The 27,835-nt window shown below is 38.0% G+C and overlaps 1 protein-coding gene across 4 annotated transcripts; it reads left to right on the forward strand.

The window, feature by feature from the left end:
- The first annotated feature begins 39 nt into the window (after positions 1–39).
- Positions 40–27,790, forward strand: ulk1b (unc-51 like autophagy activating kinase 1). Of its 4 annotated transcripts, none has more exons than XM_067484081.1 (27): positions 40–710; positions 1,718–1,810; positions 2,144–2,185; positions 5,708–5,740; positions 6,538–6,574; positions 7,263–7,436; positions 13,711–13,784; positions 14,157–14,258; positions 15,067–15,125; positions 15,642–15,724; positions 16,352–16,402; positions 16,718–16,809; positions 16,999–17,161; positions 17,461–17,512; positions 17,666–17,752; positions 18,176–18,319; positions 18,435–18,583; positions 19,222–19,481; positions 20,308–20,513; positions 20,784–20,905; positions 21,127–21,252; positions 21,795–21,979; positions 22,291–22,475; positions 22,949–23,067; positions 23,208–23,365; positions 24,608–24,743; positions 24,861–27,790. In XM_067484081.1, the coding sequence occupies exons 1-27, from the start codon at positions 621–623 to the stop codon at positions 24,914–24,916; spliced, it is 3,078 nt and encodes a 1,025-aa protein (XP_067340182.1). In that variant the 5' UTR covers positions 40–620; the 3' UTR covers positions 24,917–27,790. The 4 variants fall into 4 exon arrangements, 3 of the variants coding, with proteins under 3 accessions (XP_067340182.1, XP_067340180.1, XP_067340181.1); XM_067484079.1 differs by having other exon boundaries at positions 41–710; positions 17,458–17,512; XM_067484080.1 differs by having other exon boundaries at positions 41–710; positions 17,002–17,161; positions 17,458–17,512.
- The last annotated feature ends 45 nt before the right edge of the window (positions 27,791–27,835 follow it).

The following is a 27,835-nucleotide window of genomic DNA, read 5'->3' on the forward strand; positions in this document are numbered from 1 at the left end:
CCGTGCGTCCTCCGACGTCAAAACCACAGCTGTAATTGCATTGCGCATGCGCTCTGCTGTAGAGGTTAGAGCCGTCTGCTTTGTTTGTGTATTATCGCTATGACTTTCGGCAAACCAGCTACTGTTTGCAAGAGCGTACAGGGAAGAGCCACAGTCCCGGGTGGTTGTTAAGCATTGTTCGCTACTGTTAAGTTGCTAACTAGAGCCTTTTTTTTTTGCCGTTTGGACGCTCCAGACGAAAGAAGCGATAACCCCCTGGATATATAAACAAAACGCAGCGAAGTGCTGTTTAAGGTGGAACAGAGCAAAAACAAGAGTCGTCTGATGATCTCGTTGATCAAGTTAGCTAACTACGTGTTGGGCGCACTGTCCGAGATGGAAATCTCCATACATCTTTGTTAGGAGGCGAAACTCCAAAAGCTATGCTTGTGAACATGAGAGAAGAGGACAGTTTGTCTTCAGGAAGGCAGCCTATGGCAAGTGAAAGAGGGGGTGAACATCCCTGCTGCTGCCATTATTTAACAGAGGAGGAAAGAGCACTTGGTAACAAAAAGGGCGAACTGAGGCCTCCTGCTCGTTTGTTCAGGTCATAGTAGTTTAACAGCAGACTTTGGCTCAACATGGAGACGGTGGGGAAGTTTGAGTTCAGTCGGAAGGACCTGATAGGACATGGCGCATTTGCAGTTGTTTTCAAAGGCAGACACCGAGAGGTGAGTATTGTCTCTTTCCTATGTTTATTTTCCCTTAAAAAATATAAAATAGATAAACCTTTCATTGCTAGCGCAGTGACGTGTCTCTTGAATGCCCTGGTTTCATTTCTGAATCGAAATATCTACTTTTATTAATCATATGCGCTAGTTGTTTTCGTTGTACTACCTTAAGAGGCCTGGGAGCACATACAGGATGTTTCTTGCGATAACAGACGCTGAATTCACGCAGTGCTTTTGGTACTTGTTAAGTACTTGGTCACCCAAGGGGCCTTATTTTCCTAATATTTGGTAGGCATATGATACAGAGGGTGAATCTCGATGACCATGGCCAATACAATTGCAAGCCGGCTGACGTAAAGCTAGTAGTGAGGCCACTAGTAAACATGTTGGAACATATCCTGGACTTGTTCTTAAAAGTATACATTTAACGGCTTTATACACCATGTATCACATCCTTCTGAAACAAAGATGAATGCATCTTTGTTGCTTCATCTGTATATTGGCACAAAGATGCATTACATCCACAAAAGACTGTATGGCAATACATCCATAAAAGAATCCATACAAAAATGAAGGCATATAATAAAATATACCTTTGAGGATGCTGTATTGGGTTATAGAAATAACGTAAACGTAAATATCTAATGTAAAATGTAAATAATAAATAATGGGTTGCATTATAAGGTTACCTTACAATAACCAGATATCCTGGTCTCAACAGGTGGTAATCGGTACAGGGGCCCATTATGAAACTCTTGTGACCCATGGCATGCCAAAGCATATAAACCAAAATCAGAGATACTTAACAAATATGTTATTTAAATACCTAGTAGAATTCCATAATTCTGACACACTATGTGGAGATATCCTCAAAAAAGTTATGTACATACAGATGCATGGTGGAATTTGTACTGTAAGGACAAGAAGAGGCATAGTGTCACACATAATACTGTACGTTGGTTGTTTTATGTACCAACTATTATTTTGCATGTAATGTGTCCTTCCAGAAACATGACTGGGAAGTGGCAGTCAAATGCATAAACAAGAAGAACCTGGCTAAATCCCAGACTCTGTTGGGGAAAGAGATCAAAATACTCAAGGTAAGTTGAAATCTCTGAGAAATCAACTTTGAAAGAGTTCTCTGTTTTTAAGTAATTAGGATACTATAAATATAAGCCAACTGATAATGCTATCTGGAGAAAATTGAGGAAAAATGTAATACTGTGTTTTCCTCAGACCTGCAGAGATGCCAGATGTTTGAGGGAAATGGGTCTGGTGATTATCTAAACCTAGTCTACTTAAGCATGTTGTGAAAATAATGTTTTCAACAGATTTTAGGGTGTCTAAATTGGATGTGCAAGTCAAGTTGGATATCTTTTCAAATTTAAGCATATGGTATATAATTAGATAATATTTTCCTGTATTTTCTGCAGGAGCTGAAACATGAAAATATTGTTGCATTACTGGACTTTCAGGTATGTAAATATTACAATTACAAGTTGCCTCTATAGCTGCTTTCACGCATGCACTGCCACCCTGAACTTCTCTGGTGTTTACCTGGAGGAGTTGCATGTGAGAATGCAAATGTTCGAGTCAAACAGCCCAGGCATTACCTAGATTTTATCCTGCCACCCTGTAGCACAAAGTCTGTGGAAAGGGCATGCTACTCTGTCCGAAGTGATTTCATTGAGTTCAAGCAAGGAAGTGGGCATGTTTACAAAATGTCTTTAAGTTGACTGCCACACTTTTTTTTTTTTTTTTATCATTTTGTGCCTCCTGCATGCCCTGGCCATGAATCACCACTCACTGAAATTAAGCGTTTCTGATTCAGACAATCTTCAGCATTGTGTTACATGTGTGAAACAACAACTCCAGGTAACGTCTGGACCTGATTTTCCAAACATTGTCCAAAGTTCTTATATGAAAAGGTCTTAGATCAGGCTGATTTGTGAGTTTCGAAGCCTCTGTTGACAGATATAATTATCACTCCTTTTGTTGTGCCAGTTTTCCTGTTGGTTTTTGCTCACAGAGTGGAGCAGATGGGTCGTTGGATGTGCTTGTTCCACATGACCCACTTCTCTCTCATGCAATTTGCACGGTTTTGTTTTCCCTACCTGTTAAATGAGGTGTTGCTACATTTGCTTGTTCTGGAAAAGTGTTTGTTTGTCATCCAGTTCAGGCCCTTTTCCTCTTTTTTGTCATTGTGTCCTCTCAAGCCTACATACTTTCCTTTTGTATTCATTTTGTCGGCTGTCACGTGACCAGTTCTCAGCTGTCTTTATATGGGCTTACTGGAATGTGTAATGTCTTCATGTTTTTCTTGACTGAAGTATTTCTGTCTAGTCTCATGCCAAGGGTTCAGAGTAGCCTATGCAACCTACCTGTACACGATAAGACCTACATTTTAGTATTAGCCTCTTGGCTCAGCACCACACTAGAAAAGTGTTGCACTGCAGTGATAAATATGAATCCATAGTCAAGTCAATGTTCTTGCCTGTAGCCTAGTAACCAGTCTGGGGCTAACTCTGGTGACACCTGCCAGGTAGTTTAGACTGCTTTACTCCCTGTCCCCCCATAAAATTCACATACAGTAGTAACTCACCAGGTGTTTCTTTTTTCTTTTCCATCCATGAGTACCAAGTAGCCATCTGGTTTACAAAAAAAAACACATAATATACAGATTACAATAATTGCAGCATCTGAGAATGAGATTATAATATTGTCAAATGATCCCAATTCGATATTAGACAAGCCATGCTCTGTTTTTAGAGGACCCTGTCTGTATGTCTATTTGCTTAAAGTTTCTTTTAGAGATTTTGTTGTGTAAGATCAGCAAAAAAATGTTGCAGAAGTGTGGAAGCACTAGCCTGCTGCATTGGCGTTAACCTATTTTTACCTTATCTCTAATGAGAGCAAACATTGTAGGTTTAATTTCTAGGCATGAATATTTATTTTTAGTGATTTGAATAGCCCCATATACGTCCTATCAGAAAGTGTAGTCTTCATGTCATGACCAGTGATAACGCTCTGCTACTCAAACACTGTGGTGCAATCACCTTGTTGTAAACATGTGCAACAGGTTGTGATGCACAGCTCAAAAACACTCCACGGTCTTATCTTTTATCTGACAGTTGCTGCTATATCTGGGCTTGAGGATAGTCTGAGTACTAGTAGACTGTGTAGATGTTAGTTCAGAAGGAAACTGAAACCAAACGTGGTACACTACAGAATACCCTCGCTTTTTTTTCACATTCACATTCACATTCACATTTTTCACAGATTTTTTTTTTTTCAATATAACCTAAAAGTTTAGTTAATATGGAATAATTTTATTTTTCAATGTTCTTCCAACCAGGTAGTGGTTTGTCAGTCACAGCACCATAAAATGTGAGCAATGTAACCTGAAGTTCCTGTTTCTTAACAACTTTTGAGTAAGAGGATATATCAGATAGATGAACTGAACAGAGGCATTTTTTCATTTGGTTTAGACAAATTTTATTCATTTTACATTTTACTTTTTAAGGAATACAAACACAGGGTCATCTTTCTGTTGCCAGACAGCCACACTGCCATCATCGTGTAAGATACCTCAATAATATTAGAGAATAAATTTCCTCTTGATTTTTGGGACAACTGCTCAGGCCCACAGACAGTAAAACCCCATACCATAATGCACCCTCCTTTGCCTTAAGGTTTTAAGTTGGTATGCAGGGCTCTATTATACCATACTTTTTTTCCCATACCTTTTTACCATATGTTCTTTACAAACAGTACAGCGCAATCAAACCAAATCAATCTACAAAACATTTTCCTATAGCATTAGTGCCAGGTAGTTGTACTAAACTGCATGCAGTTGTAGATCATTTGTTTGTCTTTCAACTGATGAATATCAGTTGAAAGACAAACAATATAATCTAAAAATACGTCACCCTTTTTACAACCCTTTCCAGTTCTATGCAATTAAACAATTGTTAATCGTAAGTCTTCTGACATGTCTTTTTTACAAGGCACAGTTCATATCAACAGCTGAGAATAGCAAACAATAAATAGCAATAGCAAGCAATACAATAACCTGAGTATTATTATTTCATGTTCACTCTGATCTGCTTTCTTACTATTTTATTCAAAGACACATTACTGTAAACCTTCTAAAATTATAATGCCTCACAATGAACCCATAGCACAAGACCCAATGTTTTATGTAACAGCTGTGTGTTGCTGCACTGCTCTTTGATAAATGCAACACAGACAGCTGTGGAAAGCAGATGGTTGACTCTTTGACTACAATGGGCTTGCTGGTCTGGTCGGTGGGTACTGTCTATCTTCAAGCCAATGCCAAAGACAACCGATTTCAGAAGGCCTGACTCAGCTGAACTATAGAAAGCAGTCTGGCATGTGGCTGGTGAATTCAACAAGATACTGAGAAGAGGTCAGAGTAAGAAACTGCAGCAGTCTGTTCCCATGTGATAAGAGGGCTGTTTCAGATTGGCCATGCTTTCTGTTTTCCTAAACTCGTGCCACATACACAGTGTCTGGGAGACAACATAGTGGACGAAAGTAGCCGATCAATTTGAAAAAACATTCAAGTTGTCAGCACTATAATTAAGTTGCTTTTATTTTGTTTATTGGTAAAAGATTGGTAAAATTAGTAAAAGTATTAGAGAATTCCTTCTTCCTTCTATTTTTCATCAACAGACATGATTTTACTTTGTGCTGTGCATAAATGCAAATCATTAAACATTCTCAGCACATAAGTCAAATATCTTTTTTAAGCACTGCCATGTAGGTGTCTGCAGTAATTTGGTTTTATAAAATCATAATTTTTAACAAGTTACTACCAACCTAAGCCCATTTTTGTTTACAGTCCAATCATTTTTCTCCAATCTGAATCAGCAGCTTAGCTTACCATGATCTATGAGCAGAAGAACCACCTTTTGCTTCGTTTGTCTGTCCCTGACATGTTTGTTTACACCTGCTCTTATCTCTTCCCTGTTTAGGAAACTGCCAGCTCAGTGTACCTGGTAATGGAGGTAAGCGTGCTGTGATGTGGGCTTTGTTTGTTCAGTGCTGTATTGTCACAGCTTTTGCAGGCAGCTCTTACACGGGCTGGGCTATAATTAGCTATGTCCTCAGGCATCAAGGGGGTTCAATGGCCACCAGTCAAATCCAAATAATGCTGCAAGGTTTTTTTTGTGACTTAAAACAACATTTTAGATGAAGAACCAGAGTAAAATTAAGCTTAAATCTTCTATGTGCTTTACACTAAAACATCTTTTCGGGTTATACCACCCTTCTGTCAACTAAGCAGAAAATTTTAATTAGGCATAATGCCACAGAATTGTTAGCACAATAAAATTGACAACATGTTTGTTGGCAAGTAGACATGGATAGGTCTGGCAGGGCAACGTGCAATGGTAAAATGGGACTGGATCTCAAAATGCAGTGTATTCGCAATGAATACAAAAGACTGCGTGGAAATCTAAAAATGATGTACAAAGTATATTTATTCACATTCTCTTTAGCTTTCAGTGGTCCATTTTTATTTTAATTGTTTTGTTTTTATTATTATTATTATATTTATTTTTTGGTCCTCTGTGTTTCTTTTTAAAGGGAATTATTTGTGAGGCAGTCTTTCAGTGGAGAGCAATCATACCCTGTCCTTTCCTGGTCTCATTCATATGAATGACTGAATGAGACCCAGGTTATAAATCTGTAAACACAGTTCCTTCATTGACATTTATTCACTGTGGTTACACATAAGCCCTTTGCATTACCTGTGTTTCCAAAAGTTATTCATTTAATATCTCTTTGCTCTCTCTCTCCCCAGTACTGCAATGGAGGTGACCTTGCGGACTACTTACATTGTAAGTGGGACAAATATATCTACTAAAAGCAGAATATGTTAAATGTGACCTAAGAATTGTACATATTTCCACTTTGAACACCAAACTCCCAAATATTATTCTATAGATGTAAATTTAGGTTGTTGGAAGAACTAGTTTGGCCAGGAAACAGATCAAAAATTATTAGAAGATGAAGAATTATTTGTCCATTCTGCCTAGAACATGTAGTGTAAATAAAAGGGAATATCTCATAAATTTCAGATCTCGGAATAGCTTGTGTTATCAGCTTGTCTGAGGTGGGATCTGGTGTGGACATGATGGGAAAGAAGACAGCCTCCAGTCGTTTGTTGACAAATTATAGCAGTAAACATAGTTTAGCAGTTACCCAGTCTGTAAATAGAGGCCCTGGTGCAATAACAGTTTTTTTCTGCCAGGCTAAAAGGTTTTACTGGTGGGAAAATGTGATGCTCTGTCTTTTGTACCACTACCTAATGTCTTACTTAGGTGTTACTTACATATGCAGATGTGAGAATCTAGGGAAGGGGGTCATTCAGTCTTGACCAGCCTACTACTTTATTCCCACCTTGAACCTTACGACAACAGATCTTTTCAAATGCACAATAGTGAATGACAGTCACACTTTACAGTAAGATACAAGTTTTAATTTCCCATTGATTAACCATTAATAATTTACCTAATCTTTCTGCAGCCAAAGGCACACTAAGTGAGGACACCATTCGAGTTTTCCTGCAGCAGATTGCAGGGGCCATGAGGGTCTTACAGGCCAAAGGAATAATTCACAGGGACCTCAAACCTCAAAACATTCTGCTGTCTTACCCACCAGGACGCAAGTCGCACTCCACCAACACCTGCATCAAGATCGGTAGGTTTGAATGTACACGAGTGAGGACGTGAGCATTTCTATGTATGTATGTGTGCGTTGTTTGTGTGTCATCAGTTGTCTGTGGTTGTTGTCATACGAAAAGGTCAGTCAAAAGTGCTATGGAGTGGAAAGAAATGGCAAAAAAAATACAACTTAGAATCCCCTTTGTAAGGTACTGTATATGTATAAATAACATCAATAAAAGAAAAATGAAGATTAGTTACTATCTCAGTTAGCCAGCACTACATATATACCATAAATAAAAAACATAAATTCACAGGTATTATCTGAAATATTTTAACCTCTAGATTTGCTTATTCTTAACATGAAGTATTAAAATTTGCACAGTAATAAACCTATTCAGAGATAAAAAAGAAAAACATTATAATATCTCAGACATTAAATCCCAGCTTGTGGGTGTACATCTGGATTTAACAGGAAAATAGGAGAACACTATTAAAGTAAACTAGAAAACTAAACAAAAGCAGCTGTTCAACCAGAGTTTATTGGCAATTTCTTTTCCAGAGGCTAAACTCCAAGACCCTCCCTTGGAATAAAAGTCCCTCAGTAAATTGTGAGTTGTAACTAGCATTTGCCCAGCAGGGCAAATGCTCCTGGAAGATTCAGTAAAATTTGTCCCCTACTGTCCAAGCTCACTCCACGTTTTACACTCTGTATTTGTATTCAAAGGACCACTGCAGCTATAATCTACAGGCCTGTTTTTGTGTTTTTTGGCATGTGAAACAAACAATTCTCTTGTTCAGTGTTACGTCATGGGTACAGAGTTAATTTGGTACAATAAATGTTAGTGTGTCTATTTTATGATTTACAAATTTAAATGCATTGTAAATAAAATTTGTATTTGAGTATTTGTGCAAAATCACATTAGAAATTCTGGTGCACAAAGACACTCTTTCAAGTACAAATCTTTGTGAGATCCACAGATCTGCGCATTTGTGGATCTCGAGATCTCGTCCTGTAGATACTTTGCTTCCCATGGGTGGCGAAGTAAAAATTTCACACATGATGCAATAGTTATTTGTATGTGTATTTTATAATTTACAAATTTAAATGCAGTTTAAATCAAATTTGTAATTTTTTGTGGATAACTTTCTCACATACACATTTCTGGATCTGGAGTTGATCATCTGTAGATCTCATCCTGTCAGCCACACAGATCTTTTTTGCACTTTCCTCTGTGGGAGGGAGGGAAAAAACTAAACCCGAGTATTAACCAATCGATTTGCTGTTTCTAAAGCCAATCAGACAGCTTTGACTTTTGATTTGTGACCACTAAATGTAAACAAGATGCTAACATTCTAGCAGGACCTCCAGGGAACATCTCTGCTAATGTGCAGGTGAGTTCATATTTAGTATATGATTTAGTATCAAATTAGCATGGATATGAACTTTATTTCATGTAATGTGTGTTTATTTTACCTTTTTAGTTGAGAAAACATCTAAGCAGCTACGTTAGCATGATAGCATTAGCCACTAAACTTGGAGAAGGCTAGTTAGCATGCAACTGCCTGCTAACATTCTGTTGTCTATAAACTTAGTAACAGTTATGAATAGGTGATAACTCTAGAAGTCCTCTACTAGAAATCATCTACTCAAACCTCAAACCCACACTGGCAGCAATCACACAGAGGAGCAGTGCATAGTTTCATTGCAAATTTCACTACTAAAGTAGACACCATCCACTCCTCACTGTCTGTCTCCAACCACCCCCTAGACCTGCCCGCCTCAAGGCCAGAAGGCTGTCTGTCACAGTTTTTGGTCACAACAGTAAACTAATTTGACGTTATACAGAGGATAAGACCCTCAACATGTACCTTGGACCCTCTACCCACTCCCTTGGTAAAAGCTAATGTCTCAGACATAAGCCCCCTCATTACCAGCATCATTAATTGCTCCCTCCAGAGCGGCAAAGTCCCAACATCATTGAAAACTGAAATAATCACACCACATCCAGGTTCCTGAAGTTATTGCAAACTATCGTCCAATCTCCAACCTTCCATTCCTGTCAAAGGTCCTAGAAAAAGCTGTCTTGTATCTTTTGAGGTGACCCTCAAAAGATGCAATCTGTTTGAAAAATTTTAATCTAGCTTCTGCTCCTCCCACAGCCCCGGTCAGGGTCACTAATGACCTAATGGCTGCTGACCAGGGCTTCCCATCACTTCTCATTCTTCTTGATCTCACTGCCGCAATGGATACAGTTGGCAACAAAATTCTCCTTCATCGTCTACAGCATATCGCTGGATTTTCTAGCACTGCTCTGGGGTGGTTTGGGTTATATATCACAAATAGAGCTGAGTATGTGGCCCTGGGGGATGCCAAATCTCAATCACATTCGGTCATTTGTGGGGTGCCACCGGGGTCGGTTCTTGGGCCAGCCCTTTTCAACATCTATATACTCCCACTAAGCCACGTCATTGGCAAGCATGGATGTCAGAGAACTTCCTTCAGCTGAACAGCACCGAAACTGAAGCTAATTGGTACCACCCACCAGCTTCATTCGTCCCCCGTTAATTGTATTTCTTTTCCTGGCCACACCATTGCCCTCTCCAACTCTGTTAACAACCTGGGGGTCAAGTTTGACCCCCACGTCATCGAAACACATGTCCAACACACAAAAAATTGCATTTTTTTTTTCATAACAGTGCTGCCAGAATCCTTATGAGGGTGCAGAAATATGAGCACATCACTCCTGTTCTCCGGACAATTCACTGGCTCCCCATCCACCTTCGCATTAAATACAAACTCTGTGTGTACTTACCCACCAGTGCATTCATGGAATTGCCCCACAATATCTGAAAGATCTCCTCACCTCACAAACTACAACAAGACACCTTAATTCCACCAATACGTATCGCCTCTACCCCTCCACAATCAAACTCTACACAATGAGGGATCGAGCTTTCTCGGCAGCTGCTCCACGGCTCTGGAACAGAGTTGAGAACCTGAGGGCACCACAGACTGTGGACTGTTTTAAAAAAACAGCTGAAGACTTTTCTGTTCAGAAAAGCATTTTAAAGTGATCATTCCTTTTTTTTTTTTATGTTATTTTATGTTTTATATGCTTAACATTTGTTTTATGTTTTATTCTTGCTTTTAATGTGCTAGCACTTTGAGATTTGTCAACAAACGTAAAGTGCTTTATAAGCGCTATAATTTGCGCAGCCGATGACAGTGACACTGCCTCAGGCTTGCCTTGATAGTTGGACAGATGCAGAATTCAATCAATATATTGTCCGTCTTTTAAGTTTCTGGTAACATTTCCATAATTCTGTCAATGTCCTTCTGTGCGGTATAAAATTAGCAATTACAAATATTACCATAATTTTGAGTATTTTGTTTCATCGAAAAGGGTCCAGTTCTTTAAGGTCTTTTATTGCAATTGCCTTTCTGTTTTCTGGAGTTCCGTTCAAACGAATCCACAATCTGCAGTTCCAGTTTGTTCTGTCTCCTCATGATCCGTGCTTGTTTGTAGAGTTCTGCGTCCCTTCTGGTCAGATGCTCGTTGATATAAACATTGGTTCCCTTTAATTTTTTTCCTCGCTTCAGTAACTCTCTTGTGATTTTGGTTTTTCAATTTATTACTCTGACTTTAATGTCAGACTTCATATTGCTTTTTCTCTTAGGGAGCATGGGGCAGGCTGTTATTGATTCACTTTCAATGTTAATGTTCTCACTGTGGAGGAACTGGATTACTTGCTGTTCAAGTGACTGCAAGCAGAGCTAGCTTGCGGTGCATCTTCTCCAGTGGGGTCAAGCATATGATCTTTAATTTATATAGAAATCTTTAATTTCGAATCCATTTTTTATATATATATATATATATATATATATATATATATATATATATATATATATATATATATTACTGCTCCAACTCGTCCACTCTGTCTTTTAAGTCTTATATCCTCCGATCTCTTTCTTTTATAAATTATTTTAACTCGCACACTTCCTCCATCAAGTAGCCTGTTGTTTTGCCAATTTATTATTTCTTCCTTTATAAATTTTTGAGATTTCTAATCTCCTCCATGTCTTATTTAGGAACTCCAGCTTGAGGTTTCCTTCCAGGCATTTCCTTCAATTGTTGAATTCTAAAGTTTATTTAGGTTTGTAGAATAGTATTTTCATCCAGCATGGCATTTCGGATCTGGCATGTTATTTTACGTTATTCACCTTCCACGACATGTGACGCCACTTCCTCCTTTCCGCTTATCATTGAATATTGAAAGTTTCCTATAATACAAGAATTTTTATATGTATAAAAAATATTTGAGCGTTGTTATTTATATTAGAGATGGTCTACTTGTGGCGTTACTCTAAATATCGTTCGCTTATTTGAAGATTTTGAAACTTTTATTTCAAACTAACATTACTCTGATCATTTGTAGGGTAAACACTATGAAAGAGCTATAGAAAACAAAACATATACAATGTTGTTAATATAAAGCCATTAATGACAGTGTGTTATTAATAAGTAGATGGACCAAGTGAGGCAAAGGCACATTGTCATAACTCTAATCAAGTGTTTCTAATGCACAGCTGTTAATAGCTTGTTCTCTTGTGCTTTTAGGTATCCCACTGCAAGGTGGTATTTGAGCTACATGCATGCCCCTCACACACAAGAGTGTAAAGTTTCTGAGACTGCTTTGAAATAGATTGCCAACTGATAACCATACAAATGTCTACAGGGTGTTATTGTTTGGGAAAGGCGCTTATCACACCTTCATTGGGCCAGTGCTCAGAAGCAAAAATTAACTAATAAATATTATTTTGATATATATTAATGATTATTGAAGTACTGACACTAGTTTAAAAAAATGGTTCAAAATGTAAAGACATAGCCATTTTCAGCCTTTTCTCTTTTATAAATGCAGATGTCTACATGTAATCAAGCACTAAAGGACAGTTGTGAAATTATGTAACAGAAACGTTCCTTTAGGGAGGGCTAGTATTTCCCTATATATTAACGTGAAGACTTGATCAGTACCACAAATGGCCTCCAAAACTTCTGCAAAGTAACTATCTAAAAGTAAATCATAATCTGTATGAATATCTGTACTTCTTTAACTTCTGATTTAACAATAAAAAGGAAAAGCTATCTGTATAACTCTCATAGATTTGTTTCGGATTTCTTTTAGAGCTGACAGCTGCTAACAATCGACACCATGTGCAAAAACTAAATTCTACTGTGTTTGCTGTCATTTTCATACATTTTGTACCTTTAGCTGTAAACTTAAAGGCTATATTGTTGCCACTATCAGAAAGGGCAAGGTATAATGAAAGTTATAGTTAGAATGAAAACAATTTGTGTGGTTAAAAAAGTGGACTAAGCAATAGTATTTTGTAAAAGTTGCATCGCATTATATTACATTCAAGATAAAAAAGATTAGTTTGTCTGTTTGTCAGCTATTTTTTTTTTTAATTTCAGGTACTTTATATGTCTAACTAGACAGAGACTAACTCACATAAACCCCTATAACAGTAATGTTAGTATAATTGATCGCACTCTGGGAAACGAACGATACTCTTACTGATGTTGGGTCATTCTCTACGAACACTACGATGTAGAGGCCTATGTGTGCTGTGCTGAAACACATTCAGCAGAGATGCTGTTAGCCAGGCCCAGGAGGTATTTTAAAGAGAAAACTGAGAACTATAGAACCTATAGACATATCCAAACACACCTACATCTGCCCAACTATCAAGGCAAACCTCAGGCAGTGTCACTGTCATCGGCTGAGCCTCTTATCACCCATTCATAACTGGTACTAAATTTATAGATCACAGAAACTAATGTTAGCTGGCAGTTGCACGCTAACTAGCCTCCTTCAAGTTCGGTGGCTAATGGTATCATGCTAATGTAGCTGCATAGGTGACATTTTCTCAATTAAGGCAAAATAAATATACATTGACATTAAATAAAGTACATATCTATGTTAATTTCATACTCCATCATTATGTTTATTTTGTTAAATATGAACTCCCCTGGACATTAGCCGGAATGTTCCCTGGAGGTCCTGCTAGCATGTTAGCTTTATCTTGTTTACTTTAAACGATCAGAGTTCAAGAGTCACAGCTCTCTGATTGGTTTGAGGAACAGCGATGTGATTGGTTAATACACGTGGTTTTCTTTTTTCCCCTCCAGTGATAGTGAAAAAAATGATCAAGATATCTGACAGGATTGTTAGATTACTATAATGGTATATGGTTAAAAAACATGAAATTAGTTTATCCCTCACTTTCTGTCTCTTTGCAGCGGACTTTGGCTTTGCCAGGTACCTCCAGAACAACATGATGGCGGCAACACTCTGTGGTTCTCCGATGTATATGGTAAGCACAGTTTGCAGGTTTTTTAAGGGATGAGAGAAAATATTTGCCCACAAACTGTTTTACCTGGGTGCTGATTAGACTATTGTGATACTGCTCAGGCCAGTGCATTATTGGCTCAGACCGTTTCTTAATTTAAAAAGGAATAATCTATAATTTCTGGTTTCATATGGTGTAATTTTGAAAACATCAGCTGTAATTTAACATTTGCTCAATCATTCTTTAAGTAACACAGCACAGACAAATATTTTATTATTTATTTTAATTTTGCATCAGTAGTTGAATCCAATCTAGAAAGCAATGCAGTATTGAGAGCTTAATCATCAAAGACTTCTCAGAAGATTACTAACAGTGACCTTGTTTTTAACTCACCAGGCTCCTGAGGTCATTATGTCCCAAAACTATGATGCCAAGGCTGATTTGTGGAGTATAGGAACTATAGTGTTTCAGTGCCTGACTGGGAAGGCTCCATTTCAGGTAAATACACTCCAATCACACGCTGTTTGTCAATTAATTCACATTACCAATGTGGACCAGCACAATGACCCTCTTCTAAAGGAAAGTGAATTTCTATCCAAAAGTTTGATGCAAATTTGACATATTTCCATGCTTCATGTTGATGTCACCTTGATTTGCATTTTATATATATATATATATATATATATATATATATATATATATATATATATATATATATATATATATATATATATATATATATATATATATATATATATATATATATATATATATATATATATATTCACTCACACACACACACACACACACACACAAATTGAAATTAAATACTTTTTTTAATGCAATTAATGTGGTGTAAATTTAATACAGTAACTAATATGACTAAACACAAAACCTTCCTGAATTTTCCAATAACATGTTTTCATTCTTGTTGAGAAGACATAGTTCAACCTGTTTATTGAAAGTAGTCTGACAGGATGTGTCTTCTCTCTAGATCATCTTTTCTCCAGATCATTTGAGAGATGACCCAGCCTGTTTAATAACAGGATAACTGTGAAAACTATCTCTCTCTTCTGAAACAGTCCAGCAGCATTCCTGAAACTAGCTGAATAACTTCAGTCTTTGCTTTATTGGCAGGCATTTTAAAACAAAATATCAACATTTTGTGCCATAACAATAAAGAGAAGAATCTTCATTTACTCCTGAGGTCTATAGCGCAAAATGATGCTCTACATGTAGGCAGACACAGTTACAGTTGCAGCCATTTACATGTTTTCAACTGCATCTGACATTTTGTTATCTTTAGGCTAGCAGTCCCCAGGACCTCCGGCTCTTCTATGAAAAAAACAAGAACCTTAGCCCCAAGTAAGTTACAGTAAGATAACAACATGTGATCCACTGATGTTATTGTAAAACAGTTTTTCCTGTAATCGATTTATAGATTTTGCTTATAAGAAATAAGGATACTTCTGATACATCTGATGCAACTCTGATATAAAATTTCATATTTAACTGTCATGTTCATGTCAGTTGAGCTGTTTTAACAGCTGAGAAGCAGTTAGTTTTTAACATTGTTAGATATGACAAGCCACCATGAGCTCACTAACAGCCTACTCTTTTACAATGCAGTATCTGCCTGATGAAGGCCTGGCTGGGAGTCTTGTCTTCAGGAATATTAAAAGCCACACTGTTAGGGAAACATATATATTCGAAAAAAAAATGATTTAGTTTTCTGTAAGAAATAGAAATGGTAAAGATATGCAGAGTAAATTGAGAGCAGCTGAAAGTGTTGTGCCATCTGTAGTAACTGTATTAGTTTTAATTGTGGTCAATTCTTTCTGCATAGCCACACATACTGATTGTGCTAGTAATTGTTTATAGCATTCCCAGAGAGACCTCGAGCCATCTGAGGCACCTGCTGCTGGGTCTGCTGCAGCGCAACCACAAAGACCGCATCGACTTCGGTGGGTAAAGATCAAGTATAGTTAAATTTATGCAACGGCTGACAGTATGGTGCTTTTGCAGGCTTAACTTAGATTGTACATTCCACCATACATGGTCTATGACTGTAGAGGCGAGCTTACCTTCCTTGACTACCTTGTAGTCAGTTCTTTCTGTCAGCCCTAATAGCTGAACCTAAATCTCTAATAGCTACATCTTGTAGTCTCAATAGCTGAGTCTGTTCTTTCCAAAGGCTGAGCTGAACTACCGCTCTTGTAATAAACTTTCTTTATACATAGTTTCTATGACAACTAGTTAAACAAACTTAAAAGGCAAACTTCAAAGGCAGCTATAGAACTTCATTGATGACATCATCAGTGTGCTTATACGAAAGCTTTTTAATCTTGCTAACCTTACACTACACAATATAAACAAAAACAGAAGAAACTGGTTGGCTCATTTAGTAGTCATATCCAACAAATCTTACAAATATTCAGGTGGATGCAGTTTCATGTAATTAAGAAATGTTAGATTTAGGGTAACATACACAGAAGAATTCTCCATTTGTATCTTATGAATGTTATGAATGTAGGAAATGATGTTGTTGTACCACCTTTAATTAACTACATTGCTTCCTGTGTTGCTGGTAGATGAGTTTTTTTGTCATCCTTTCCTGGAGGCTAGCTCATCTATGAAAAAGAGTAAGTATAAATTAACAATTGACTTCTTAATAAAATTATCAAAAATACATGCCATGCGGGATTGTCTGTATTGTACAGTTTTTGAACATGTTTTAATATGTCAGTCTGTAATGTCCAGACTAAACTAATGTCAGGCTTTAGGTTTTTATCTAAAGGATATACTTAATGCGCTATAATAGGACTAGATCTTAGTAATAGGAACAGCCATGTTGACATAAAAGGTTTCTTGTGGAGGTTTTTCTGTGGACACAATGTTTCTGTTGATATCCTGTGTGTCTCACCAAAATGCATGTGTATCTTTGAATTTTGTTGCAGCAAATCCTACTGTAACTATGACCTGCTTCCCAAGCTCTGCATCAGCCAGCTCTTGTAGCAGTTCATCCACCTCTCATCTTGCTTCACCACCGGTATATGCTTATTATTTCTGTGTTATTTCCTTGTTTATCTGTCTGTGCCTGAGTAATCAAGTTGTGTTTTCAAGTTGTGTAACCAAGTTAACACCTATTTGTCCATTATTCACTGTTTATTCTTTTATTCTTTCCTTGATGCTACCTTTGTTTATGTATGTGCTACTTTATGTACCCATGTGTCGGCAGCAGTCTCTGGCTGAGCAGCATGTGCGTACGAAAGCTCTGGCCTCTCCCACCCAGGATGCCACTGGTTTTGTCCTCAAGGACTCATCTGGAGGGGGCGGCAGCAGCAAGAACTCCTCCTCTTGTGACACAGATGACTTTGTCATGGTGCCTGCTCACTTCACCAGTAAGAAAACATTGTCACTAAATTTCTACACAAATATCACATGTAAATAATCCTAGCTTGGAAAAAATAAAGTCACTCTAAGCTCAAACTTTGAGATTTAGGCTGGCTTTTTGGTGGAATTTGCAGTAGTTTAGCCACCGACCCCCAATTTTTTACCAAACACCCAGTCTCTTAATTTTCTCAGTTTTTGTTCTTGATGTTTATTTTTTATTTAACACCATTTGGTGTCTCAGAAATGCTATAAGCACTCTTTGGATTTCACTGTTCTTGTTGTATTTTTGTGGTTCTTTTATCAGCAGGGGAGCTGACATGTGACAGTAAAGTGCTGCAGGACAGCCTGATAAACAGTGGGTGAGCAGCAAGAATTGGTGATTTTATTGAAGTTGTGTGAGAGTGTACCGCTGATAAAAGAGGATAATTGACTTGTACAGTACAAATGACACAAAAAGTTGTATTTATTTTGCTGATAATGTGTCTCCTGATTGCAATCCTCCTTTTAATCAGCTCTCTTCTGGCTTCTGCTGGTCTGTGTAGCCAAGCCAAAACACCACCACACTCACCACCCTACAGTGGATCTCCTAGTTCTGTCAGGTAACAGCATAATAACTGAATAAAGCAGTGGGACATGGGGCTCATAATTACAATAAAATTATATTACCTATACATTTACTTATATTAATGGGCCACATATGTGTGATCTATGTAACTCTTGGCCCTTTATAAAGAGTAAATTTCAGAATTTCACCTGGATAATAACAGCTTTGATTGTGCAGTTTTCTATTTGCATTAGGAGTCTTTAATAACCTCTCATGTCATAGTAATGACCAATTCAATATTTGTAGATAGCAGTATTGCCAGTAACACTCTTCTCATCTCTTCTTCTAAATATTTGAGACTCCTACATGTGGAAAGTGTTAAACTGTGTCTGTGGCTACACAAACATACACACACTAACTGTCTTCTGTCTTGTCTATTTCCTCCGGCACACTCTGTTCTTCTCACTGTTGCTGGCAGGCCCAGTGAGTTCTCTGGAAGTAACTATGGTGGGAACTGTGGAAACCATGGTCAATCTTTGCCTATCCCAGTGCCCACTCAGGTCCAAAACTACCAGCGCATGGAGCATAACCTTCATCCAACCAAGCAGGATGGCTCACCACGGTCTGTACACAAACACAGACATACAAATGTTTCACTGTCACACATGTAAATATGTATGTAAGAAATAATTTTTTTCTTAAATGGCCTGCAGTGACTCATGAGATTCACATTTTAGGCTCTTGACACCGGTTCGCCGTTGCAGTAGTGGAAGCTCTTTGGGCTTTGCTCGGGCCGGCCCCTCGCCGCCCTATGGGCACGGAGCAGTCACTACCGTCCGTAGACTCTCCCTGGGTGGTGCCCGACCCTTCCATCTCTCTCCTCAAGGTAGTTCAGATGCTATTCTTTGCTTTGTTAACCAATTTTACCATGATATTTTCTTCTCCCACACTGTATCCTAATAAAGTGTAGCATGATAAATAACCAATTTTGAGCTAAATGGTTGTTCGATTTTACAGTATGTACTGCAGCTTTTATTCATCTCATTTGGTTCATTAAAGCGGTTTGAGGATTATTTTGGAAAACATAGATAAACGTACTTGCTTGCAATTTAAAGAACATTGATCAGGATTTCTTTGGTTGGCTGTGTGCTGATGATGTGATTGCAGTCACAGGAATTAATGAGTTAATTTACATATTTTAAAGTAACGTCCAGGCTGTCAAATCTAATTCACATATCCACATACAAAGAGGGGGATACTGGTCAGTAGTTTTAAAACTTATTTGTTGTGAAAATTAACTAGCCACCTACATACACAAACACTGCATCTCACCACCCGTTGCTCTCATCTCCTTTCATGATTCAGTTCATTAGCTGTATGGACAGATATGCCATCAGGACATTGGCATAGTTGGTCAAGACTTGTCCATCTCTGCTGCATGTCGATAGAGTTGCGGTTTTCTTGTCCTCTCTGACATTTTATTAAAAGCAAAAGTATTCAGACCTCATTCCATCCTCCTTTCAGCTCCGCAGTACACAGAATCCCGGCCAACTTCTCAGCAACATCCACAAAGAACAGGACTGGGCACACGGCTCCACAGTGCCCCCTGTCTGTTGGAGTGCGCCAGTGGCGGTGGCAGACACAAGATCCGAAAACAGTACTCTGACCCCTTGGTGGCCCCTTCCGCAGGCCTGATGACTGTTTGCCCCCTGCACTCTTCCCCCAGACTGAGTGAGCTGATGCAGCGTAGCCCTCTTCCCACAATCCTAGGTTCCCCTTCCAGGGTGAGGGAGCTGTGTGTTTGTGTGTGTGAGGGAAAAGATTTTGTGTGTGCATATAAACTATGGACAATGTCAAGAGAAATCATTGTCATTGGACATTGTCTAAGTTGCATTTCACAGATGTAACACACATGTGAAGGGCTAGAAAGGTTCTCAATCAAAAACTGGTTGATTTCAGTGAGGTCAGCACATAAAGGAGGGACAACATATTAGAAAACTTGGAAGTGTTTTGTTTGGACATAGCACATTGGAGCCTTGCATTGGAAAAAGTCCCTATTGTGAAAATCCTGCCCATTCACTCGCTCTAAATCCCAACTACAAAGCTTAATGCACCCTCTCACACACTCAATGTGTACTTTTTAATTGGGGGGCTAGCAGGAGTAAGTCTGGAAAATCTCTGGAGCGTCTCACTCTTACATTTGGTGTCCTGGACAAAGCATTAAAACTTTCAGGCTTCCAGTGCATGTGCGAAATACAACTCCAATTCTAAAAAAGTTGACAAGACGTGAAAACATAAATAAAATTAGAATGCAATGATTTGCAAATGTCATCAACCAATAATTCATTCACAATAGAACATAAAAATTTCAGATGTTGAAACTGAGACATTTTACCGTTTTGTGGAAAATATCAGCTCATTTTGAATTTGATAGCAGCAACACATCTCAAAAAAGTTGGAAGAGGGGCAACAAAAGGCTGGAAAAATAAATTCCGCAAATCAAAAACAAATTGAGGAGTGTTTGGTGAAACATGAAAAAACTAAAGCCACAGTATTAACTAACCTTGGGTACTATTGCTCTTACTCTCCCTTTCCCCGCTTTCTCTTCAGGCCATCCCTCCATTTGAATTCCCCAGACCTCCCAGCTCTCCGAACCTGGTGACTTTCCTGAAACAGCAGGGTTTGATCATTGGTTCATCGGGCAGCAGGACTGCCCCAGCAGAACCCAGAGAGCCAGGACTCCAAGCACTTGCTCAGACAAACCAGCCTGTGCACTGTATCCACAGACTAAATGATGATACCAAGGGTTTTGGAAGGTTAGATTGTTATGTTGCTGTTTACTGTGCTGAAGCTTTAAACAAGTGTATTTAAAAGTTTAATGTTAAGGTCTTTGCGCATATAGAATTTCCTATTTTGTTATTTGGGAAGCTATTTGTACAATAAATAAATAACATTATATTTTAAAACTTGGGCATCTGTTGTATTTGGACAGCCCCTTTTAGTTATTTTTGTATATAAAGAAAATATCAAGAAAGATCACTCTGTTTACTTCCTTAGTCACTGCTGTCTCCTGTCTCTTTGTGCAGGTCTCAGAGTGCTGGTCGTCTGTCTGACATGCTGCTGATGGCTGCTTTTGGACCAAGTGGACCTGTTGGTGAACTTGGCAGCACAGAGAATGTGACCTCTGAAAAAGCCACTGACATAACAAGTAGGTATTTCTATTTAATGAGATTTACAAAGGTTTGCATGCTGTTAGGGTTTTGCGTTATGTGTCATCGAAAATACACAAAAATTACAGACTGTCAAAGTGAATTCTTAAATCTAATATATATGTTCAGATTTATGTTTACTCTCACAAAATAATCAGTAATAGTCTAGCTTCACCTGCTCTACTATCTTTAATTATTTAGTTACTTTTGTATCATGTAGTGTCTCCTGGTGGTGGAAGAGGCTTTGCACCTGGCTCCAGTAGCCCAGCACAAGTGGTTTTCACGGTGGGCTCTCCTCCCAGTGGCAGCACCCCACCTTATACCTCCAGACAGAGAAAATACTCAGGTACCAATATGCACAGCTAACTACAAATTATTTGTCTCCACATTTCCTTTAAAGTAAATGGGAATTAAGTTCTAATTACACAGCAGAATTATTAGTATGTTCCGCACATTATATTGTACAACACATAGCACCCAAAAGCTGTCATTTTCATTTGCTATGATGTGGAAACTTAAATAAATGTAATGGAATAAAAGATGAAAGGTTGATTTTCTACTGACCAAAACTGTAATTAAGCAAATCTGCTATAGATGTGGCAGCAATTATGAGGTGATAACCTAAATGCCTACTTTTCCAGACACACAATTTTCTTATTGGTAATTAGCAAGTATTATTAAAAGAAAAATTAATGCAGCTGCTTGATCAAGTGGAATGTATTTTAGTTCAGAAGTATGAATGAAAGAAATAGCAAGCAGCACAGGTCTGTAGTTACTTGCAGTTGTTAATTTTGACTGTTCTTTTTATTGTTCTTGTAATTGGTCTTACAATTTTTACCATTTGTTGAAAAAAAAAACATTTGCCATCTGCTTTTCTAACTCCTGCAGGCTCGTTCACTTCAGTGAGCCCTGCAGGCTCCTTCACTAGCCGCTACCCTCAGACTGGTGCCTATCTGGAGGGAACTGAGGCTCCTTCTAGTCCTCGTTACAGTTTCACAGATGCTATCACAGCCAACATGGGTGGTCCTATAACCTTTGAGGCTCCTGAGCTGCCTGAGGAGACCCTGATGGAGGTGAGAAGCAGGCTTCCCAAATGGCTTTGATAAGTAGTCAAAAAGAAGTCACTGCTTACACCCTGAGTGTTCTATATCAGAGACTTGTGTTGTGTACATCAGTCAGGGTTTTATAGTGGAGTTGAAGTGTCTTTAGTGTTAATCGTTGTGGCATAATAGGCAGAATAAGGTAGAATGTGATCATGCATTTGGATTTTGCTCTTCCCAGCAGTGTGAAGTCACTAACTTTCTGTTTGGCACATTCTATGCTAAACAATCTCTCTCCCTCTTTTTCGGTATGTCTTTCTTTCTCCTTTTGTGTCGGAGCACAGCAGGAGCATACAAACATAGTGCAAAGACTGCGTTTCACATTGGATTTTGCCCGTTGTCTGATGGAGGTGGCTGGAGCCCGTGCCGCCACAATTATGGGAGAGCAGGAGGACCCTTCTCATCCCTCCCACCTTCAGCAGCAGAGCATGGTAGCAGATCAGATAAGCTCGCTGAGCCAGGAGTGGAGGTAAGGTCGTGTGAATTATGGCTGATGCGAATGATTTCCGTTTATCCAATTTGAATATAAATTATTTCATGGTGAAGCTCCTAGCTATGGACTATGTTCATTTGAAACTAGAAAAGGAGCTAGCAGTAAAAGAACTGTTATTTAATCAGCCAGACAAGTTAAAATCTCTGGCTAGTGAGATTTTCAGTGTGCAGTAAGAAGTCTAGTTCAGTTTGTGTACTGAATGAAATATAGCGTCATTTATACTGAGTGGTAACCCAAGATGTGTATTCCAGTTAATTGCAGTTATACGGCATTAGTCAACACCCTAAATTTAACAATCAAGTAGTCCACCCGTCATTCTTCATTTAATATACAAATAATTAATCTAGATACTTCCCTGTCAAAATTTAAATCCAACATTGTATTGTTTGACAAATGAAACTAAATACCATTTCTAATTGACACTCATATGTGTGTAATTGTTCCCTCAGTCATGCAGAACAGCTGGTTCTCTACCTTAAGACGGCAGAACTCCTGTCCACTGCCTTACACACAGCCATGGAGCAAATTAAACAGGAAAAACTCTACCCATCAACCACAGTCAAACAAGGTATGAGATATTTCATCTTTTAAGAGAGAAGGCATCCTAAAGTGGTATTTTTGTATTGTAAACACAATAAAAACAGTTTACATTAAAACCCATGAATTGGGCCTTTGTTCCATTTGAAATTATATTCTGTCCATATACAGTAGTGAGAAGGCTGAATGAGCTGTACAAGTCCAGTGTGGCATCCTGCCGTTCACTCAGCACCCGTCTGGAGCGCTTCTTTTCCAGAAAGCACAGTCTAATGGACCAAATCACCTCAATTACAGCTGAGCGGCTGCTGTTCAGCCACACTGTGCAGATGGTAAGCCAGAGGAATAATTACGCAGAGTAGGAGGCTAAGGTTATTAACTACATTATCCAAATATTGTATCTGTGAACATTGTGTAAATAGCTAGCCCAAGTATTGTGCAAAGTAAAGAGCATGTATGACTAAATCAAATTTATACCTTTTTAAAAAATGTTTTAATATTTATATGTGTGTGTGTGTGTGTGTGTGCGTGCACATATATATATATATACACATATATATATATATATATATATATATACACATATATATATATATATATATATATATATATATATATATATATATATATATACATATATATATATATATATATATATATACATATATATGTATGTGTGTGTGTGTGTGTGTGTGTGTGTGTGTATATATGTGTGTGTGTATGTATATAAAACAGTGCATCCAGAAAGTATTCACAACACTTTTTTCTTACAATTCTGCAAACAATACCTCATACTGACAATGTGAAAAGGTTTGTTTGTAATCTTTGCAAATGTATTAAAAAAAAAATGGACATAGGTATTCACAGCCATTGGCATGACACTAAAAATAGAGCTCTAGTGCATCGTGTTTCCACTGATCATCCTTGAGATTTTTCTACTACTTGATTGGAATCCACCTGTGGGAAATTGGAAAAGCATACACCCGCCTGCATAAGGTCCCACAGTTAACAGTACATGTTAGTGCATAAACCAAGCCATGAAGTCCAAGGAATTGTCTGTAGACCACAGCCTTGGTATCAAGGCTCAGAATAAGGGAAGGGTGCAGAAAACTTTCTGCAGCATTGAAGGTCCCAATGAGCACAGTGGCCTCCATTATCTGTAAATGGAAGAAGTTTGAAACCACCAGGACTCTTCCTAGAGCGGGACAGCTGGCCAAACTGAGCCATTGAGAGAGAAGATGGAGGTGACAAAGAACCAGATGGTCACTTGCGTTCTTTTTAGAGGAGAGGAGAACCTTCCAGAAGAACAACCATCTCTGCAGCACTCCACTAATAAAGTCTGTCTGGTAGAGTGGCCAGATGGAAACCAGTCCTCAGTAAAAGGCACATGACAGCCTGCCTGAAGGACTGTGAGAAACAAAATTATCTGGTCTGATGAAACAAAGATTGAACACTTTGGACTTAACATAACAAAATGTGGAAAAAGTTAAGTGCTGTGAATACTTTTCTGGATGCACATTGTAAGTCCCAGCAGCATTATATTAATGTTTTAATTAATCTGGGTGTAATCTCAGGTTCAAGCTGCTGCACTGGATGAGATGTTCCACCAGGGGGAAGCATCAGTCCTGCGCTACCACAAAGCTCTCCTGCTGATGGAGGGCTTATTGATGCTGCTCACTGAACGGGATGACATCGTCAGTGTTAGCAAATGTGAGTATGCCAGTCAGCTCATCTGACTCAAAGAGAGTAGGTTTTGAGCCACTATAGCTTCTACATGGCCTGTTATGTTATTATTATTATCCCCCCCTCCCTTTTCTGTGTCTGCAGGTAAGGAATGCATTGAACGCCGCCTCACAGCTTTGCATTCAGGACTCTGTGTTTGAGAGTCCTACACTGCTCCTTAGAGTGTAGTTATGATGTCAGTTGTTTGAACCTTACACATTACCAATGAACCAAATCAGCACATTTCACTTTGTTTTCTCTGAAATATGCTTTAGTTTTCACAAGAAAACCACAGAGCTTCAATTTTTCAATGAACCTCCTTGGTGTGTACTCTCGATGGCTTGCAGTTCTTTTCAACTTGGACAGTGGTAGTGATCTCCCCAACACTAAACGTGTTCAAGTGTAGGACACAGAGCACTTGTACTATAAACAATGCCTCAGCCTTCATCTGTTCGAGTTCACTACTGGCACTGGTTTTGTTTTTTTGTTTTTTGGCGAGGAGCAAGGTTCCCCTCACTAGTGAAAACACTTGCAGGAGCAATTTTTGCCAAGTAGTGACATACGTTAATTTAGTGCCTATATAAACATAAATATATAGTATTTTAACATTGACAAATATACATGCTGCAAACTTGCAATAGCTACTTTATAGACAAAATGTTATCTTTCACCAAGATTAATAGCTGGAGGTAAAGTGTCTGCTGTTCATATACACAGGGATGTGTGCTGATGAATTATCATTCTCATCAAATGTTTGTCTTGTATTGAAGTTTGCTATCCTGGGTTTCATTTTGCATTGTTTGTACCTGTTAATTGCTTGCTAATGGTAAGTTTGTGTAGTAGTGCAATTAGGGGTTGGAAGCACATTCAAGCACTACTTTATAACCGTTTCCAAAATGACTAATGTGGTTTGATTTTGTTTTATTTTAGATTCACTGTAGCTAACTATGTTGGTTTGAAAAAAGATATTTCTCTTTTTGTCACTTTACTGATTTTTATCCCTGCTCAGTGTCACAGACCATACCATACCATACCCCTTGTAAAAAAAAGAAAACATTTTTTTTTTTAATGGTGGCAAATTAGGAGGCAACAGTTGAAAATTGGGTCTAGAAAACTCACTACCCTACTGCTACAGGGAAAAAAATGCTATTCAAGAGGAATTTTTTTTCCACAATCATGTAGAGGTTGCTGCAATAACCTAGGATATATTCTTCAGGTTTACGGAAGCTTAGATGCTGCTGTTGCTTGTTGTCTTTTAATAAGATCCCATATTCCTACTTTTCATCTATCAATCATATTTGAGTTTAGCAAGTATAATCAAATTTGAATGTAGGAATGAAAGGAGAGAGACACTGCAAATATTATCCAAACGTTGGATCGTTACTATTTAGGCTAATCCTGGGTATTGTTTGAATAAGTTTGCACTGTTAAAGTACTGTATAGAACGATCTTGAACATGCTTAACATGTCCATTTATTATGTAGATACTTAGACTTGCTTATTTAGATATTTCTAGTTTCATATCTTTAGTGCAGTTTTACTTGTAATATAGTACTGTCAAAAAGTAATGTATGTTTGATGTAAGAATGTTGACAAGCAGATGGTATAAGCTAAGGAAACATAGAAATATTTGTTTAAGAAAAAGAAAGATGGCTTTACACTGAAAAACAAAATTATTTGCACCCATGTGTTTTTTATTAAAATGCCCTACAATTGTGTATTATTTTGAAAAGTCGTGAGATGTTTTGGAATGCTTTTTGAAAATGTGTGTTTTGGGTAAATATGTGTTGTTGATACCGACCTTACCCACACATCTCAGCAGGGTTCCTTAATTCAACAAGACTGTGGGCCAATGAGAAGGGTCAACTTCTGCTTTAGTTGCTTTCAAAGACATGACTGTGTGCATGCATGCATGTGTGAAATGTTTGAGGTAATAATAGATGTTGGGATCTGTTTAATGCAGAACAAATAATATTGGTCTGTAACATTAGATGAATGTTTTGATTTTGACTCTGATCACATAAATGTGGTTAGGTAGGATCATATATTTTCATATGAAACGTGTAATCCCCCTGCTAATCCCAGAACTAGTTTTTTTTTTCTGAAGTGTATTTCCCTTAGTTTATCAACAGTGTGATAGGAGTGCATTTTTTGAAATATGGCACTGATTTGCAGTCAAGGTTTAGGATGGGTTAATCCTAAGATTATGAAGCCAGTGTAGTAGCTATTTTTCCTCTAAGGGAACATTTCTCTAAATATGTGTATTTGCCTCGTGGCCTTTGTCTGTTTCTGGAGGACATTTCCCTAATGTTTGATATTCATTTACACATGACAGAATGTGCATTTCTGTTTTTTTGAGTATACATTCCTTATTTCATCCACAGGCTTAATTTACACGTTGTTTTGTTCAGTCCCTATATAGTAGTTATATTTTGAGATAGAGGTAGTATATGTGTATAAAACTGATGCATGTGTCACTTTTTTTGTTGAGTCATGTTAAGCACATCCCATAGTGTTTTCAGGTAACCTAGAAAGCAAAACCAGTTTTAGAAATAACAATGCCCTGACACTGAATACATACTCTCAAAAAGCAATTTGACTGCAATTACGACATTTCTTCATACTATTCCGCATGCAACTGCAAAGGTAACATGGCTTGTTACTAGTCCCCACAATCATTGCTGTTAGCCATCCAAATGGTGTTTTATGTGTTTGCTGAGAACGTACTTGAATGTTTTCATTTTCTTTTCACTTTCTTAAGTCTTTGTTAACTGTAAATATTGTAAGTTAACTTATTGTTATTGTATGTATGAGGCTGCAGGCATGGAGAGAACAGTACCATACCGCCTATACATTTCCAAAGACTAGGCCTTTTGCTGAACTTCCGTATTGCCTCTTACTGTTTGAAATCATTTAATGTTGTCAATTCTTTGACAGACATGCTATCCCTTTGTCCATGTGTGTGATATAACCTTTATTGTTTGAGAGTTGCAACAAAAATAAAATAAAGGCGAAATTAATTTGTCTTAAGATAATGTGAGCTTCATCTGCTGTTGTGTGACATCAGTTATGGAGATTTT

This window comes from Channa argus, chromosome 18 (assembly GCF_033026475.1).
Source record: "Channa argus isolate prfri chromosome 18, Channa argus male v1.0, whole genome shotgun sequence".
In the NCBI taxonomy this organism is placed as follows: domain Eukaryota; kingdom Metazoa; phylum Chordata; class Actinopteri; order Anabantiformes; family Channidae; genus Channa; species Channa argus.

Coding starts and splice junctions, on each gene's coding strand:
- ulk1b (XM_067484079.1), top strand. CDS start 621: ATGGAGACGGTGGGGAAGTTTGAGTTCAGTCGGAAGGACCTGATAGGA. Junction 15,725..16,351: donor CAAAGACCGCATCGACTTCG/GTGGGTAAAGAT, acceptor TGTTGCTGGTAG/ATGAGTTTTTTTGTCATCCT. Junction 17,513..17,665: donor GACAGCCTGATAAACAGTGG/GTGAGCAGCAAG, acceptor CCTTTTAATCAG/CTCTCTTCTGGCTTCTGCTG.